The sequence below is a fragment of the Leptodactylus fuscus genome, chromosome 5, assembly GCF_031893055.1.
Source record: "Leptodactylus fuscus isolate aLepFus1 chromosome 5, aLepFus1.hap2, whole genome shotgun sequence".
Lineage (NCBI taxonomy): Eukaryota > Metazoa > Chordata > Amphibia > Anura > Leptodactylidae > Leptodactylus > Leptodactylus fuscus.
In genome coordinates this window covers 138,092,087-138,112,092 of record NC_134269.1, presented here as the reverse complement: position 1 = coordinate 138,112,092, position 20,006 = coordinate 138,092,087, and the positions used below count along the sequence as shown (strand labels likewise).

Below are 20,006 nucleotides of genomic sequence, written 5' to 3'. Positions count from 1 at the left end.
CATGGCAGTGTTTTGGAAGCGCACCTCATGTTTTTAATGTGATTCTTTAATAAAGTTTGGATATTTTTACAAGATGACAGTGCTGGAGTTAGTTATACCTATTATTATCTGGAAACTTGCCTGGTGATTTCTCTCTGCTAGCAGAAAAAGAAACCCATTGAAGTCAATGGGAAGCTTTTTTTTTAGCGCTGAAATTCTACACCAAATTCCTCATCATTTTCCTCCGTGTGAATGGACCCTTAGGATGAAAGATGCAAGTGAAACCTGCAACCAGTGGTGTAACTAAAGTCTTGTGGGCCCCATTGAAATCTTTTGTCCGGGGCCCCCTATGTCACCCCTACAGCGAATTCTTGTTAGTGATGGTTACGGGTGCTAAGGAGCTTAATCCACCTTAGTGTGGTTAGGGTAATCTGTGAGTCTCCTTGGCTGATGGAAGCTGTAATCTCAATACTGATACCAGGCTTCTGGGCCCTGGTGCGACTGCACCCTCTGCACCCCTCAAGTTACACCCCTGCCCGCAACAATAACTGACATGGTTTAGAGTAATAATTGACATGCTGTGGGACCTAGCACATGGATACAATCACACTATCATTCTATCTTGCTTCATAGGCCATGGTACCTTGATGGACGATTTCTTCTGGTTGTTGTAACAATTGGAATTATACTTCCATTGTGTCTTCTCAAGAATTTAGGTAAGATAAAGACCTGCAAGCAATCTGAGGGTTCACATGACCACATGTTAATATGTATATAGTTACATAGTTACATAGTAGATGAGGTTGGATAAAGACATGAGTCCATCAAGTCCAACCTATAACCCTACAATCCCCTACAGTGTTGATCCAGGGGAAGGCAAAAAACCTAGGGCCAACTTTAACAATATTTTACTTTTAAAGATTTATTTCCATAAACATATTTCTGATGATACTAGACAGAGATATACAGAAATACATTAGAGAAATGCAGTAAATTCTTGCTTCTGCTTTGAGATGATCTTAGTGAATTACAGTATATTCATATTCACACTATGTTATTGAGACTTCCACCTGCTGGTGAAGTTGTAAAATAACATTTCTGTAGTTCAGTAAGATTACATAAAATGAATCATTATGTAACTGTAACTGTTTCAGCGCAGCTTTAGACATGAACATAGTATTTCATCTACACAGGTTACCTTGGCTACACCAGTGGGTTCTCTTTGACATGTATGGCTTTTTTCCTTGTGGTGGTAAGTTCAAATATGTCTTTTATAGCGCATTTTGTTTTCAACTTAAGGCAGTGTTTTATTTATACAACTGGTTTCATAACAAAACTTTCTTTTTTTATAATTATTGTTATTTTTGTTATATTTCAGGTCATCTACAACAAGTTTAAACTTCCATGTCCACTTACAAGTGGTAATGAAACCTTAAGCAATTCTCATAATACAACGGCAGAGGGAGAATGTACACCAAAGTATTTCACGTTTAATTCTAAGGTAATAATTTAATACTGTAACATTCTCTTAATGCAATTTCTAACTCCTTTTTGTCTTAGAACCGTGATCTTATGTGAAAGATGAGAAATACAGGTTTTCTGTAATAATTCATTAGTATACTAGTAAATTTTACATTGACATATCATATTGGGCTTACTTGCTTCCAGGTGGCTCATAATAAATTTGATATGAAATGCGTTGCTATAAACTTGTTTATATTCGTGCTATTTTGCTCTAACTTCTGGTGTAAATTACAGTAACCCCATCCACTTTCTATATCACTTTCAGGCTAAGGCCCCACGAAGTGGGAAACAACAAAAAAAAAGTGTTGCGAGAAAAACTGCGGCGGCAAGGCATGACGTTTTTTCCCGCAGCGCTTTTTGCAGGTTTCCTCTGCTGACTTTATACTTCCTTTATGTCTATAGGGAAATCACCAGTGTTTCTGTAGGTATGATTGATATGCTGCAATTTCCAAAATCACAACAGTTTTGGAAATCGCAGCACATCTGCTGTGCATATTTTTTCACTTTACATGGGACTATAAAACACCACATTTACACCACATGGAGCCTGGCCTTAAAAAAGTAGTGAGAGATTTGTCAAACGACAGAAAGTTGCAAATAAAAATGTTAGGACTCTTTTGCCTGCACTATTATTTCAGCATTTTTAAATTGGAAATTAGTAGACATTTTACATGATTTTAATGGTATTTTTACAATCATTTGCTGTGGCTTTTTATTTTGTACCACTTTACACTTTTTTTGCTGATTTTGAATTGTATGAAATTTATGTAATAAGGGTTGGTTCACACTAGCGTATGTATTCCGTCCGGGGAGAGTCCACATGGAGACCCCCCAGATGGAATACACTCGCAATTGCAAGCACTGTGCAGTTAATGCGCACAGACCCCATAGACTATAATGGGGTCCATGTGCTTGCCGCGCAATGCCCGCACGAATTACTATAATGGGGTCTGTGTGCTTGCTGTGCACTGCCTGCATGAATGATTTGTGTGGGCTGTGCACGGCAAGCACATGGACCCCATTATAATCTATGGGGTCCATGAGCTTTGACAGCACAGCGCTTGCAATTGCGATTGTATTCCATCCAGGGGGGTCTCCATGCGGACTCTCCCTGAACGGAATTCATTCGTACATTCATAGTTTCATGCAATATGCTTCACCCTGGTGACAGACTCCCTGAAATTGTGTACAGAGGCTTTTCCTAGCTTTAATGTGACCTAATTATTTGTGTCTTCTTTTCCCCTACAGACTGCTTATGCACTGCCAACACTTGCATTCGCATTCGTATGTCATCCGTCAGTTCTGCCCATATACAGTGAACTCAGAGAGTAAGAAATATGTATTTGTATTAACACATGTGTCAGGGTCATAATGATGTTAATCAGATGATCTGGTTGTTTAGAGATCTTTAATATGTGCAAATAAAAAATGTAAGTTTTTGTAAATGGCTCAGTCATATTTTACAGTAACAATAAAGCTGTCCATACATTTTAGATGAAAATGGGCCAATTATGGAGGGGTCACCCCAGGGCTGTTTTAGTACATTAGGAGTCCTGTACGAACTTTTTGTAAGTGGTCCCCACCCTCCTACATAACTTAATTTCCCCATGACTATCCTCCTAATAAGACACCCTCAACCACCACACAGAAAAAGGGCTTTGGCTGTAATGATGTCTGCAGCTCGGTGCTCATTATTCCCTGCCACAGGCAACATTAGCTGAAGGCAGAATAGCCGATAGTTCTGTGCTCCACTATTGTATGTAATCTTTAGGACACAGATAGAGGTGAAATCACTGCCTGCTGTCTGGGACAATGGGACAGGACCCAAAATGTGGGATTGTCCTGCTCCATCTAGGGCGGCTGAGGGCCCCCACAACCATGATTCCCAATACGGATGCACGATTGGCCCTATGGTTAAAGCAGCCCTGGGTTAGCTAACAATACGTATAAGACTCTTCTGGTTCAAGTAAAAGAAGTGCTGACATCTTCCATTCTCCATGCATGTTTATGAGCGAGTTTTCCCAATGACTTTTTATTGTCTTCTGTGATAAGATATCATGCTGCAGCAGTTTAACCAATTGCAGAAGTTCGGGTTAACTCTTATATAAATCTGCTCAGCTCCACCTGGTCTATGCAGATTAAACTGCGTTTTCATGTAACAGGTCATACATAAACAGTATATATAGAGTAGCTGAAATTATCTTGTACATGGCCAGCGCAAATGTCGAAAATTGTACCCAATTAATGTGCTCTGCTACATAAAAGAAATCCTAAATGATGTTATCTTTTCTTTTTTTTTTTCAGTCGCACACAGAAGAAAATGCAGCTGGTATCACATATTTCATTCTTCTCTATGTTTCTTATGTATCTTCTTACTGCCATATTTGGCTATCTGACTTTTTATGGTAAGTTATAATTATTTGCTTCTGGTAACTAGGTCAAACACTTTAAAGGGACTCTTATCAAGTTCAAAATACTTCCCAAACCAATATCAATACAGTTTAAGAAGCTTTATTAGGAGTAGAAACATAACTTTGTGGTTAGAGACTGATGAATGCAGAGATAGTCATTGCGCATAAAGCAGTGTATCAGGGTTGGGTCTGATGTGCCGGATTTTTCTACAGACAGCCGTGAAGCAGGAAAATATTAAAAATGTCATTCACAATCAAGAGACAGAGTTGGAGAGGCAATTCCAGAGGAGAGCTGGAGCACTTGTGCGTATATGTATTAATCTGACAACTCATGCTCACCAACAGTGGGCTTACACTTGCTTTGCATGTCCATTAAAAGGTATATTTCTACTCCTATTAAAGAACTCAACATGGCAGTATTATTAGCATGGGAGATTTTGAACCAGGTAGGTTCCCTTTAGGCTATAGATGGAAGAATGCAGACATCATATTGTTATATGTACTTTCACAATCACAATGTGGAGCATCATGCTAATAAAAAGGCATTGTTGAACTGATGCTAACTAGTTAATTTTAGGTCCAAACTATGCACAGCCCATTCTCATCTCCAAAAGTGCACAAACACATTTAATAGCTTTTTCTCCCTACTTCTCTATGAAAATGAACACTTGACATAGTTGATTATGCATGTGTCCTTAATGGGCAAGGAAGAGTCAACCATTTAGTTAGGCACAACATGCCCATGTTTTCTTTCCCCTGAAATTATTAGTTGGGTGGAGAGCAGTGGCAAAACTAAAGTCTTATGGGCCCCCGGTGCAATCTTTGTCTGGGGCCCCCTACCTAATTCCTACAGTGAATTCTTGATAGTGATGATTATGGATGCTAAGGAGTTTGATCAACCTTAGTTGTGGTTACAGTAATCTGCCTACTCAATGAATAAGAGGTCATTTACATATGACCTTCCTTGGGTCCTATCTTTTGAACAGATGGACAGATATAAGGACTAAAAATGCCAAATTGATCATTAGCAGTGTGATAAAAATGTTGTATGTCATTTAGCATTTTGTACTGGGTAACAGGTCCCCTTTAATGGCTCAAGTCTCTGTTGCTAAAAAGCAAACTAAGAATTTTACAATAAAGGAAAATCTTGTGTTCTGAATACTGTTCTACTGCCTTCAAAAAATTATCCATTGCAGCCTGGTTAAGGTTTTATGGGAACTCAGAAACTCAAGTACTGTCTCACAGGTGGATAAAGGCAGATGAAAGTTTATTTAGAAATGTGATTATTTTTCTTTATCAAAGGTAACATTGATAGCAGTAACTAACAAGTGCATAGAAAGCATTCTCTGAATCAATACAAACCATTTGGCAGTGCAAATACCAAATATAGGTCTGTAGAAAAGAAGAGAATAAAAGGGCTATCAGTCCATGCAATTGTGCAGGTCAGGAGAAAAAAAGAGCAACAAAACAAAAGATTTAGGTACACGTGTACATATAACATCACAGCTGCGTCTACCGTAATAGAAAAAGGGAACATATGTCTGGCTGAAAAATGACATAAACAGACTACACAGGAGAGGCTGAGCCTGGGGATTAAGAAAAGTACAAAGTGGACTGAAGAAAGGAGGGGCTGAAGCCTCAACATTTATAGTAAGGCTAAGGCAAAAAAAAGTGCTGTGAGAAAAACTGTAGAGGCAACGCATCGTGGTTGTTCCCGGAGCGCTTTTGACAGAAAGTTTGCAGTTTTCCTCTGTGGACTTTCTGCTTCCATTATACCTTTAGAGAAACCGCCAGTGTTTCCATAGATATAATTGACATGCTCTGATTTCCAAAACCGCAACAGTTTTGGAAATCATCACGTGTCTGAAGAATGTATGTTAATGCAAAGTAGGGATGGGATTCGCTAGAATCCAATCCACTTTGCTGTGACTGTAAAACGCTGTGTTTTTCCTCTGCGGCATGTGGTGCCCTGATCTTAAGCTGACCATACACATTTCAGCCAGATGATAATTCTCCATTTTTCCCTCCTTGATATATTCACAATTTTTTTTCCAGCAGATACACAGGGTGTTGATTCTAACTTCAATGTATTTTTTAACATTTGATTTCTTCAGATAAAGTGAAATCTGAACTTCTTGGGACATACAGCGATGAAAAGGACATTCTCCTATTGACTGTACGCTTGGCTGTCATAATTGCAGTTATACTAACTGTACCAGTGTTATTTTTCACTGTAAGTACATATTATCATTGTCATAGAACATTATTATAACAACATATGTGAGATAGTAAAACTGGGTTTCTGAACATGGATTGTTCTTTTATATATCTCATGGTTAGCAAGGCAGTTGAAACAATTCCTCTTTTCCATAGATATAAACAACAGGTTTTGTAGATGGGTTTAGAAGGCATTTTGGCTTTTACATAGACCATAATGATATCTATCTTTTATATTATTATTAATTATATTTTCTTTGTTCCAAGGTTCGATCCTCATTGTTTGAACTGGCCCGGAAGACAAAATATAAATTCTGGCAACATTTACTAGTGACAGTAGTCCTTCTAATTGTGATTGATCTACTTGTTATTTTTATACCAGCAATGAAAGACATTTTTGGAGCCATAGGTAAAGTAATGTTTTATTTTATTTTATTTGACTTCCTTGTATGTAAATTATAATATGTGATGGCACATTGCTTGGATAGTCTATGACCTCCCAATAAGTTGGGTTCGCAGCATCAATTCTACTACAGACAAAGCCTAAAATGATGATGATATGCCAAGTGCAGAGCATTAGGAGGTTGTGTATGCCAAAGGGATTCAAAGAAAACCTAAGAAAACTTTATACTGCACCCCTTCACTCTTCGCACTAGGCATAAAAGAGTGGGTCTGGCTGACATACATTTAAGGTGCATGGGACATTACATATATTTTGGCCAAACCTGATGATTTTGTTTTCTGACATGTCTGGCAGTTGCTTTCTCTTCTCCTTTATTCGATATAAAGGCACTACTCTGCCTGTTTAACTAAACATGGTGAGAAGAATTTGCTAATCTTGCTACACCAGTTTTCCGGCATTAGCGCCGCATTTTTGGAGTATGGTCATTTGCACCAAGAATATACCATTTGTCCATTTTCAAAATTGCTTAGAGAACAGTATGCAGAACAAGGAGGGGTTCAAGAAAATTATCTTAAGTTATAACTCAAACTGATGCCATTCCCTGACTGGAGTCAATTCTGGTACATAGACCATAGTGCACAAGTATTATTAAGGGTACCTTCACACGGAGTTACGCTCCGTGCTTTTTGTCCATTTTACACGTGTAAAAATACACATGTAAAATGTAGTTAGCCATTGAGTTCAATGACTTTTTTTTTTAACATGCGTCTTTTTGAGCGCGCAAAAACGTGCACAAAAAGACGCGCGTTATATGAAAAAAACCATTGAACTCAATGGATTACTACATTTTAGATGTGTATTTTTACATGTGTAAAATGTAGCAAAATGTGTGGAGCGTTACTCCATGTGAAGGCACCCTAAGGGTATGCACAATGCGGCAATCTTAATAAATTCACCCCATTTTTTCGGAAGCGTGTCGATAAGCACTTGATTAAGCTGTGTTGCAGTTCCTTTTACAAGTAAAAAATAGACAAAACTCTCAAAATCAGCAAGGTTTCCAGAGGTTATACCTATCTTATCTAGCTATATGCCATAACATTTTCTATGGTGTTGAATTATATGGTGATGCACAATCATATTAATAACCATTTTAATATACATCACAGGTGCAACATCTGCAAATATGCTGATATTTATTTTACCCTCAATGTTATACTTGAAAATTACCAATGGTAATGACGCTTTGGCCAAAGAGAGATTTTGGGTAAGTTTTTTTTTTTTTCCACTTACTTATCTTGGTTATAATAGCTGAAATGTCTTTTGAATAAGATTGAAATAGAACTGAAGCCATAAACATAATTTGTTTTTCTGATATTATACAGTTTGAATCCAGATTCCATATGGTAAAAGAGTGGTCAGTTTAATACCATCTTTAATTCACCTTCTTGGTAGTCATGCCCATGTCCATCTTGCTAAACTCCTTGCACTGCTGATGTTGAATAAATACAGGCATGTGTAACTAATGAGCAAATTGGAAAATCCCTTGCAAAAGTGCATGGTTTAATGCATTTATAACTGTTGTCATGCGCTAATAAACAATGCATTTATATACAGTATGCACCCTACTAACCTGTGGCACATGCTTAAAGGGATATTCCCAACACTGACATTTAAGGCATATCCACATATGCCATAAATATCTGGCAAATGGGGGTTCTACTTCAGGGACCCTTATCTCTGTGCAGAATGGAGGTCCCACAACCCACATAGAGAAATGTCTTCTGGCCACTGCTTCCAAACAGAATGATTGGAAGGTGACCAAAGGTCTTGACAGATGCCGATTTATGGCAATTATTTGTTGGGTATCTGTCATCATAAAATTTTTGTCTCCCTTAGTTCAAGTTGTGATATCTGACGTTAATTAGACAGCTTCAGAGTAGAAGTCGGCTGTATACTGCAAACTTCTGTTTATTGTATATTCTTAGTATACCTCATTTTAAATGTATGAAACATAGTACATAGGATCAGGGGTGAACCTGCTTCTTTCGCCGCCCGAGCGAAGTACAGAAAGCCACCCCCCCCCCCGCCGGGAGGAGGGGCGGAGCGGGGGCGTGGCTTAGAGGAGGGGTGTGGCTTCTCGAAATGAGGCGGGGCTTAGCGCCGTTCGCCGGCAGAGAGCAGGCCCGGAGACTGCCTGCGGTCTACCTGAGCGTGCGGGGAGGCTGCTGGAGCAGCGCTGCTCCAGTGGCCTCCCCAAACCACCGCTCCGTGCTAAGCCAGTCCAAGACAGCTTGTCCTGGACTGGCTTAGGTTAGCAAAAATGACGCCCTCCCTGAGGCCCTGGCATAGTGCCACCTGAAGCGCTCGCTTCAGGTCGCCTCATGGGAGGTGCGGCACTGCATAGGATACTACTGTCTATCATACTTAAAGGGATTCTATCATTAGAATCCCTTTTTCAGATAATATCACGTCGGAATAGCCTTAAGAAAGGCTATTTGTCCCCTACCTTTAGAGTTCTGCTCTGCGCCACCGTTCCGTTGATATACCATATTTTCCCGGTATGCAAATGAGTCTCCAAACAGCACGGGGGCATTCCCCCTGTGCTCAAACAGCACAGGGACGTCCCTTGTGCTGCCTGTAGACTCTCCAGTGATGCTTCCATCTTCTATAGCCATGCCTCTCCGCTGTGTCCTTCGTATAGTCTTCTTCCGGTGAGCCTGCGTATGGAATCTAAATTCTGTGCATGCGCAATTGGCTCTGCCATGCGGCAGAGCCGACTGCGTATGTCTATTCGGCCATTTCACTGTGGCCGCATACAGGAATAATATGCTGGTGTAAGCAGCCACAGTAAAATAGCCAAACAGACATGTGCAGTTGGCACTGCCCAAAGCCCATAGAATTTAGATTCTGAACACAGGCTCACCGGAAGAAAAAAGACTACAGGAAGGCAGTGGTGGAGAGGCTTGGCTGTGGAAGGTTGAAGCGCCGCTGGAGAGTCTTCAGGCAGCACAAGGGATGCCCCTGTACTGTTTGAGCACAGGAGGAACACCCCTGTGTTGTCTGGAGACTTATTTGCATACGGGGAAAAACTGGTATATGAACGGAACGGTAGTGTGGAGGTAGAGGACGAATAGCCTTTCTTCAGGCTATTCCAATGTGATATTATCTGATATTATCATTCTAATGATAGAATCCCTTTAAACTATAAGGCAAATGTATCATCCTGAGGTGCCACAAGCTCTAGTCCAAGATACACTGTATGCCACCTCACATCATCAGAATACTTCAGCCCATATGGATTTATCTACTGTTGGGAATCTAAGATTAAAATGAACTGTGAAGCTGTTTTTGGTTTGAACTGTCAGATACCTAATAAAAATATATATTTCTTTTACTATTAGCTGCATGCAAAAATGCATATGTGCAATGAGGCATGGTACAGCACATGTTTTCTGCCTGTTGTATATGTAATAAATGCTATACAAGCATTTTGCCGTGTTTTCATTATGCATTACCTGTGGTGGGTTATATATAATGCTCATTAGACATCAACAAAATAATCAGCACAGCTCCTTCACACCTAACAACAACCGATTTATTCAGTGAATGTGGTTATGTTTCTCCTGTCTTTCTTATTTAACACTGCATTTTGTTATTTTTCTTCCTTCAGGCATGTGCTTTCTTTGCACTTGGGTTGTTATTCTCTATGGTAAGCATTCCCCTCGTGATATACGACTGGGTTCATTCAGGAAATTAATAAGATGGAAGCTGAGCTTGTCTACCAGGTGTCCTCTTTCCAACACCACAACCACATTGTTTAAAGGGCACAAATAGGCAATAGTTCTGGAGGACCAATCAATAGTTCTGGAGGACCAATCTTACTATACCTCACTGGATTTCTGAACTTCAGTGTCACAATTATGTTTTCAAACAAATATCACACTCTGTAAGATACCTAACTTACTTACTACCTTCATCCTATATGTTGTGTTTCCTTGATCTTTACTCATCTGGGTTCTATTTTCACATGAGGTCTGTAAATTACCTCAATATGTAATGACTGTTTTCACCAAATTGTGTTCAATCTTGAAATTTATTTTAAAAACAAAGATTTATTAGCCATGTACCTTGCCCAAACCGTTCAGTTGTCCTGTCTATAACCTATATATTGATCACTAGCCTCAGCTCTGGGATCATCTCCATAGGTAATGGACTGTCATTGGCTATGGAAACCTACAGTGTCAATTCTGGAGTTATTTTTCTTACAGAATTAGCATGTGAATTTTACCATGTAAACCAGCTGGTTCCAGTCTACTCACTGTTACTCTTGCCACTATTGAAGATAGGTTCTGAAATAATTTACATGTATCAGAAAAAAGCTGAGTGCTGAGTTTCTTCTAAATCAAATTAAAAACAAAATTGACTGCTTCATATATAGAACTGTCAAGATCATAGATTGAGACGTTGCTGGTCTAATGAAGCAGTCTGATATCATTAACAATATTATAAAGGGGTTGTCCATGGTTTACAAACTGCCTAGTTGGGTTTAAGAAAAAAAAAAAAAAAACCTCTTCCCAGTGTTCTGTTGTATAGTCTCAATGCCCTCATGTGCCAGAGGGTGCAGTGCCAGAAGCCATGAGACTCATGCAACCACTTACACGAATCAGTGGCCAGCAGTCACTTTAAAGGAACCAGTGACGTCATCCCCATATGTCACACTGGAAACTTAAAAGAGACCACTGAGGTCACTGATTGGTCTCAACAGTCATGTGAGCCTTCCCACTTCGGGGGGAAAGGGGTAGTATTGACAAATAGATTGCCTGGTACTGGTGTGTATGCCTTTTTGGGGGTTTACACCCACCCTGGCCTCCCCTGAATTCATGGACAATCCTTTTAAAAAGTCATGTAGTGTGACTGTATTCTAGAGTTGGACTATTAACACGTCTAATTTAAGTCCCTATCTAGTGAAGCAATTATCAAAAACTGACATTTTTTTCTGCATGCTATACACTGTATAGTAATCAGGCCGACACTTCTGTTACTAGTATGTTCACAGATGTATTGTATTACAATTTAAATGAACTTTAAACTAATGTGTGTATAAGAGTAGACCCTACCACTTACAATGTGGTGCTTTGGACCCCTCTGCACCATTTTCCATATATATGATATTGCCCTGCCACATTGCCTCATCCTTCTGGGTTGTGTGGACCAGACTTCTGTCCATAACAAGGCATTGGCTGGAGGACCACTTGTGCATTATGTCACTCAGCCTCCTCCATAGTAGCAAACAACACTCTAGGAAGAAGTGCAGGCACAGTGGAGGGGGCTGAGTGATTTACATGGTCACATGTTCTTTCATGCTATGGAGTCATGTTATGCTATACACACAACATAGGGAGCTGTAGTATGGGGCCGGGAAAAATTATATATTAGGAAAATGGCAGAGAGAGGGATCATGAATGCCAAGACAAGCCTGTATGTGTGTGGTGAAGTCAAGTTAGATAGCTGTCAGCAAAACAAGCATTGAGAGCAGAGGATTAAAGAGGCCAAGTCAGGTACACATGTATAATGTGAACTATATGGTGCTGGTCAAACAAACATTCAGTTGACAGCTATCTTATATCTATGGCCTTTTTAACTTAATGTTTGGTCTCATTTTTGAAAAGAAAACAGAAACCTACATTTCTTTGGCATTTTCTAATGTCTAGCCCTAATTTTTGATTGTCCTTTTAAAATACTAATAAACTACAAAAGTTATGGGCCAATAATGCTCAATGAATAAATATGCTGTTATTATATTATGACAAAAAACAAGCACAAAAATAGCCAAATTTGTATAATTTATTAACATATAATACAATGTAAAATATGTAAACTTATACTGTATTAATGGGACCACAGAAAAATAACAAACAGACCCCTCATCAGAAAAAGCACAGGTAATAAATGTATCTAGGCTAAGTAGCAACTACACATACCCATATATCTCAATTCATCATGCAAAGTGCATATATACAAATTGGGCAAGAGTGAATAGCAACTTATATATAAACAGAGTAATGGTGGCAAATTCATAGAGGGGAAAGGAACAGACACCCCCCAGGGGCATGTTTGTTCCTTTCCCCTCTCTGGATTTGCCGCCATTACTCTGTTTATATGTAAGTTGCTATTCAAACTTGCCCCATTTGTACATGTGTATTTTGCATGATCTTTTATAATATTGCAACATGAGAAGTAAGAATAGTAAAGTTCTGCATTATGTACATTGCATTACATGATATTGTTAGTACTGATGTTAAAGATAATTCATACAAATACCTCTTCTTTGTAAGTAGTTGCTCTACCTGTGTCTACTATACAGCTCCTGATCCTACGATTCTGATCAAAGGGATAAAAGTTGCTGCATGTATTAGGTTAATGAGAAATGTAAGTCTATTTGATCAATCAAATGAATTAGCCCATCCAGTCTGTATAGACATACCTGTTCAACAATCAGGAAAATGCCGGTTCCACCAACCACTGCTGCTCTGGGGCCCTGCCATGGAAGGTGATTGTCTGAGCATTCAGAGTTGAGTGTTGAGCAAAATGAAGAAGCAGAGAGTAGTGGGGACCCAAGCTGGAATAGAACAACAGTGGCAGGAGATCGGTGACATACCACTATTTTTTAATTCTTCTATGCCATACTGATCATTTTTGTTAAAAAAAAAAAAAAAAAGTATCCATTGAACATTCCCTATGGGTTGGTATCTCTATATCATCACAGCTCCCTGATTTTCATGGCCGCTGGAAAGGCAGTCACCTCATCACTGAGATTTCCTATATGAGAAATAATAGAGTATGCTAAACAATACAAAAATTAAGATACAATATTAAGATATATGGTGTGGCAGAAGATAACGTTGTTTTCTACATTTTTAGTACTTATAACCAATGTTTCAAATAAAATAGAAAAACCAATATACGTTAGTTACGCTAGATAAACACGCGCACTGTACTGTGTATACATTCTCTATACATCCAGTTATAAAAACCTTTATTGTACTGACTGAATATATTCTACTAAACATATTTGGTAACATCCTAAATGTTAGAAAATGCCATTGAAATTTTATTTCATCACTATTTTATTTTCCCCACTCAAAATAATGTAAGTAGAACTGTGAAGTAATAGTACTGTATCCAATTTATTCTTTATGAATGGAGCAAAAATGCAAAACAAAATGGTACAAAATGAACAGATACATTAGACTGAGAAAATAGAAATGTGGCTGTCTAAAGGTTTAATGGAATATAACAAGATCCGTTCCATCTATGTTTTGAAAAGAAAAATACTGATGAAATATGGACAAGATATGGATTAAATTTCCCTCAAAATTACACTCTAGCATGTAAAAGAAATACGTAGAAAGGAAATCTATGTGCCTGTGGCTTTTGACACAAAGTGAATATTGCTTACAACAGCCTTGATTTTGGATTTATATGGAATTACTGTATACCTTCATTTATTTCTTGACTTTAAAAGTAAGCATTGGCTATGATGACCAAGACTTATGTACTATTGAAGATGAAGATGGAGTATATATTTTATTTTCAGATTCTGATATTCTTCTATATGTACAATGCTGCTATGTTATATAGTATTTGGATGTCCTCATCAGTAACTCCATTGTCCTTACCTGGGCACATTCACAGAGCACAGTAGTTAGTAGTAGACCTTTTCTATGTGTATGTATGTTGGACAATATGTTATTTAAATTTATTTATTAACAATTGATCAAGAGCACAGGTTTGTAAAAAAAAATAAAAGTGTATTAATCTTTGTAGTATAGTAGGCTTGTATACTGTAGATCTGCTATCAGTTTGGTACAAGATATCATGAAATCTCCAATTGGGTATATGATTTAGCAGACTGGTTTTACTTACAGAGATAATATATATGCATTGCTTAGGCATTGTTCATATCTGTATTAGAATCTCTATCATATTGGTTTCCCTGACTAAACCTGACAATTCCCAATTTCAGTCAGTGGAGTCTGTTGGGCTCCTTTGATATTCCTTGGGACAGATCCTTCGCAGCGTGAATGACATTTTTCTGCTCTTTTGAAGGAACAGAAAAACAGTGTATGGAATACAGATGTGACGTAAGCTGCCATCAGCATGGGGATTTCATTACACAATGAAAGCTGTCGATACAAGTATCAGTTTGCCTTCAATTGGGAAAAATTTTAATGACTGTTTATAAGAAGTTATATGTCAGGGTATATTCTAGAGATGAGCGAGTAGTATTCGATTGAATACCTCCCAGCCATAGGTATGCGTGTAAGCGACCGAACACCAAGGGGTTAAACGCATCGAATATTCGATGCGCTTAACCCCTTGGTGTTTGGCTGCTTACACGAATACCTATGGTGGGGAGGTATTCAATCGAATACTACTATGTTCACATGGCGAAAAATGAAGAGGAATTCCTCTTCATTTTCTGCCGCCGGCAGTTTCACCGCATCAGGATGCTGATGTAGTGCATTTGCATTCCTTCGCACAAGTCCCGTTGTATGGGCCTAATCCGCACGGAGTCTCAAGCTGCGGGAATCTGCAGCAAAAATGAGCAGGGCACTTTTTTTCCACATCCTGCTATCATCTTTGCCTCCCATTCTGGAAGGAATCTGCTCTGGATTTGGGGGCGAAATACGTCCCCAAATCCTCAGCAAATTCCTCCATGTGAACATAGCCTAACTAGACTGTTCCACCTTACATTCATTTCAACAGGAGTTCTTAGGCAGAATCCACCTGAAGGATGCTCATTTTTTCCCTCCACCTGAAAAAGTCAGCTAGCAGAAAAATTCAGCTACTGTCTCCCATTGAAATGAATGGGAGGTAGATTTCAGGCAGAATCTGAGGCAGGCGCCCAGATTGATTTTTACTGGTGGGTCCAAAGCCTCCTAGTCCAACGCTGTAGCAATATAAGGATTGGAAAATGGCCTGCTACATATATCCCACCTGTTACTAAAAAAACTGAGTCTGGCCTGAATTCTTCTGGCCTGCTTTGCAGGCACTTTGGGCTTTCATTTAATGGCCACAAATTAGCTTAAAAGTTTAGTTTGACATGGCATTATGTCATACAGACGTTCCACTAAAAGATGACAAAACTTCTTAAAAAGGGAGATCTAAAAAAAAAATCTAAAGAAAAATACTTGAAACCACCTTACAGTACAAGTAACATGTAGCTGGGCATATGATAAAATCGTAGTGGGCTGTAATTCTTAGTATTATATAACACCTTTTACATTAAATCAATGCAGTTTTGTGTATCATGGCAATGTATTCTAATATAATCTTGTACTTAAGTTATTGATATCACTTTTACTGTTTGTGCACAAGTTTAGCATTAGGATATAGTAAGCCACTCATTAAAATGGCTTCCCGACATTTGTCCCTAGTTTTCTAAACACTTCAGATAATACACATTATTTATACAGTACAAAATATATTTTATATATTTGTGAAGTTTTTAAATACAAGTTTGGCTTATATAATATTATGTGATTAAAAACATGCAAAATATTATGCAGGCCAGTAACAAACAAGAATTTACTTCCTACGGACCCTATCTATGAATGTCATAATAAGACTCTGCTCACATCTACGTTGTGGGCTTTTTATACAAGCCGCAGGTGTCCACTGTGTGATGGATCAGACACACGTATAAACAGAAATTACAATGCAGCTATGAACACAGCCATGATTAATTTCCATACGAATATAAAATTTTTTCATGGAATTGACACTTGAAAATATTAAGAGGCAAATGTCACTATTAATCCTCTTTAAAGGGAACCTTTCGGAAAGAAAATAACATCATAATGCCGAACATATTCATTCATGATGTAAAAGTTAGGGCACAATCATAGCCTAGATGCAGGAGCTACTACATAAGCAGGTTGAAATAGTGTGTTTTATGTATCATCACGCCCAAAACGTGTAACTCTATGCATACATCATTCTCTGTTCAGAGTTATTAAAGAGGACCTGTCATCTCTTCTCACATGACCGTTTTAGTAAATACTAGTGTTCCTCATGCACAACAGTTTTGGAGTGTAATTTCTTAAACCTCTGCATTATGCCATTCCTTTATTACTCCTGGTAAAAATGTATGAAAATTGAAAACTGGGCATTACCATCTCTGTTGTTAGCACTGATTGGACAATGTCAGACTATGAAGGTAAACACCCATGACTAGTAATACCCAGCTGTCAATATATTCATAAATTTCATTTGCACCCACTATTCTGTCCTCATCTACTGCCTGTCTGCTGCTGTATATAAATATTATTCATGCCCTTATGAAGGTGCCTGAGCAAAGCTTCCTAGCTTACTGTTTTCTGCCCCATGGTGCTTTATTCCTGGTTTGTTCTAGAGCGTATTTGACTCCAGTTTGCATATGTTGTCTCTGCCTGCTGAGGTATATACAGAACATCACCCATTTGTTGACCCATTTCTAACTACCAAACATCTACTACTTGCCCTGAACTCATGCTTGCACTCTGAGTGTGCACTAACTCCGCCTACTCAGACCTCAATGCAAACTTGACTACTCTGTTGCCTGACCCTGGTGTCTCACATTTTTGCCCCTTTGCCTTAGCACAGCAGTCACCCAAACTGAGACCACTCCAAGAGATAGCAGCAAACTCCAGACCTCTGGGTAGGCGTTAAAGAATGTAGACCAGGGAGGCCACTTAGACAGCATCCTTAGTAGTGGCTCAAATCCAAACCAGTTAGGTAACACAGTGGTTCCAAAGTTGAACTGGTTAGGTAACACAGTGGGTCCACTGCTTACAACAATGCTTCAAAACTGCTTTTTGTTGTTTTTTTTTTTAACTGAGGAATACACACATTTATTAAAACAGATAATTCATGAGAAATGACAGGTCCTCCTTAATGTGTTTATATGTACATATGCTGTAAATAAATAATATGCTATATATTTTTGCAATGGTTTCTTTTAAGTTGTCAAGTTAAAATAAACATATTTTAAGTATTTTCATAGATGTAGTTAATGAATTAGATTTCGTAGTAAAAAAAAATATTAAAATGTGTTAAAATAGATGTTAAGAGAACCAGTGCACCATATGTGAACTTTTTTCACCAAGCCAACAATAACTACTTCTCTACCTGAGCAGTATCTTGAGCTCTTTGCATTTATAGTTGAAGTAGTATTTAATAAAATTCTAGTTAAATTCTGTTTTGTAAGTAACTTACAGGTTATCTGGTTTAGAAAACACCATATTAAAATCTAGAGTTAAAAGAAGGAAGTCTCTCATTAACTTCATCCAATGAGCAAGAATGAAAAGAAGCCCCCAAAAAACATCAGAACTAATATTTCTTAGCAGTGAGGCTTTAAAAAAATCGTATGTCTCACAATATTATACCACTAAATTCTAAATCAAAAACCAGGCTACAGTTTGTGATTGTAATGTACTGGTGGACTGCAGTCGTAAAAAAAAACAACAACTACATGTCAACCCTAATTCTGCCAATGCAAACTAATAGACTTGCCATAACTGTGTCAATTTTTGTGATCTAAACTGTGATAATAAGTAATATTTCTGTTGATGGTCTCACGCGTCTCAGTTTTTAACTCTAATAATGTAGTGTGTTGGATGTGTTTTTTACCTAACCACTCATGTGGTAAAGAAGAAAAATTGGGAGTTATTGAAAAACAGAAAGACCATGGTGTTTAGCAGCAAGCTGGAAATTTTCCTACTGTATGAGTTATAGAAAGGTAACAAATAAACTTCCATTTCTTCTACCACTGTATGTTAGGCCAAGGTTTCTTTTTGTTACTGTTTTGACTTACAATTTAAGATCATGAAATATAACTTTAATGTTATTTATAAAATTCCACATGACCTTTGCTATTCTAGATATTGCCACTTCAATATAAATTGTCATTGGTGCACATTTGATAAAATCTGTATTTGTTATCTGATGTAAACATTAAGTGTGATGCTTCTAAACTGACACATTACTTTTTAATAAAGATGATGAACTAGTCATTTACTGTCTTATTTCATTTTCATTAACGTTTTATTGCTATTTTTCAACCCTTCAACTTCAGTGAATTCAGCATACAGTCAGCTTTGCAGTGGTATTTAACATGACATGTTGGAAGACATGAAAGGTTCTCTTAGAGCACCATGTTATTTCTCTAAGTCCACATAGGTTCAAAATGCTGAGCTGAAATATTCTTAACATATCTTGATAACCTAAGTGTAGACAAACTTTTTCGTATGGCGTGCTGATTTATCTAAAAATTTAAATTGTCACTTTACACATTCATTTTTGTGAAGCACCTTGGGCTCAAAATGATAATAACTAGAGATGAGCGAGTAGTACTCGATCGAGTAGGTATTCGATTTAATACTATGGTATTCGAAATACTCGTACTCGATCGAGTACCACTCGCTGTTCGAATGTAAAAGTTCGATGCAGAACCAGCATTGATTGGCCGAATGCTATACAGTCGGTCAATCAATGCTGGTTCTTCTCCTACCTTTAGAAGTCTTCTCCGTGCAGCTTCCCCGCAGCGTCTTCCAGCTCTTCAGTCACTCTGCCAGGCATCGGGCCTGGGCAGAGCCGACTGCGCATGTCCGCTTGTAGTGCGGGCATGCGCAGTTGGCTCTGCCCAGGCCCGATGCCTGGCAGAGTGAATTCAGAGCCGGAAGATGCCGTGGGGACGCTGAACGGAGAAGACTTCTCGGAGGATCCAGCCCGACCCTCACTCATGGACTTGGTAAGTATAATTTGATCGAACGTTGCCTACCCCTGAAAGCATTTTCCCCCCATAGACTATAATAGGGTTCGATATTTGATTCGAGTAGTCGAATATTGAGGGGCTACTCGAAACGAATATCGAACCTCGAACATTTTACTGTTCGCTCATCTCTAATAATAACCCTTAAGAAATTTCTTGAGGGGTGTAGTTTCTAAAATGGGGTCACCTGAAGTGCGGGGTTTCCATTGTACTGGTAAGCTAAGAACTCTGCAAAGGCAACATGGCACCTGAAAACTATTCCAGCAAAATCTTCCCTCCAAAATCCAAAAAGGTTTCTTTCTATTCCAAGCCCCATCATGAACCCATACAGCAGATTATGACCACATATAGGGTATTACCTTCAGGAGAAGTTTTGTAATGAACTATCGGGTGTTTTTTCTTCTTTAACCCCTTTTAAAAAATGAAAATTTGGGGGGTAAATGGTTGGTTTACTGGAAAAAAGGGAATTTTTCATTTTTACATTGCAATTCTAATAAAATCTGTGGGAACAAAATTATCTCTATACCCCTTGATAAATTCTCTGAGGGGGTATAGTTTCCAAAATTTGGGATACTTTATGAGGGGTTCTAATGCACTGCTATATTAGGGGCTCTGCAAATATGACATGGCACCAGAAAAGTATTCTATCAAAATATGC

General features: G+C 38.4%; 1 protein-coding gene across 2 annotated transcripts in view; it reads left to right on the top strand.

Moving 5' to 3' along the window:
• The window catches only part of SLC38A1 (solute carrier family 38 member 1), a 203,401-nt gene extending 193,070 nt beyond the window's left edge, over window positions 1-10,331 (top strand). For both annotated transcript variants that reach the window (XM_075274366.1, XM_075274365.1), the window contains 9 exons: window positions 613-695; window positions 1,173-1,231; window positions 1,358-1,480; window positions 2,752-2,831; window positions 3,808-3,908; window positions 6,029-6,147; window positions 6,399-6,540; window positions 7,701-7,798; window positions 10,205-10,331. In XM_075274366.1, the coding sequence (XP_075130467.1) occupies window positions 613-695; window positions 1,173-1,231; window positions 1,358-1,480; window positions 2,752-2,831; window positions 3,808-3,908; window positions 6,029-6,147; window positions 6,399-6,540; window positions 7,701-7,798; window positions 10,205-10,291 (892 nt within the window). In that variant the 3' untranslated portion in view covers window positions 10,292-10,331. The remainder of the gene's footprint in view (window positions 1-612; window positions 696-1,172; window positions 1,232-1,357; window positions 1,481-2,751; window positions 2,832-3,807; window positions 3,909-6,028; window positions 6,148-6,398; window positions 6,541-7,700; window positions 7,799-10,204) is intronic.
• The last annotated feature ends 9,675 nt before the right edge of the window (window positions 10,332-20,006 follow it).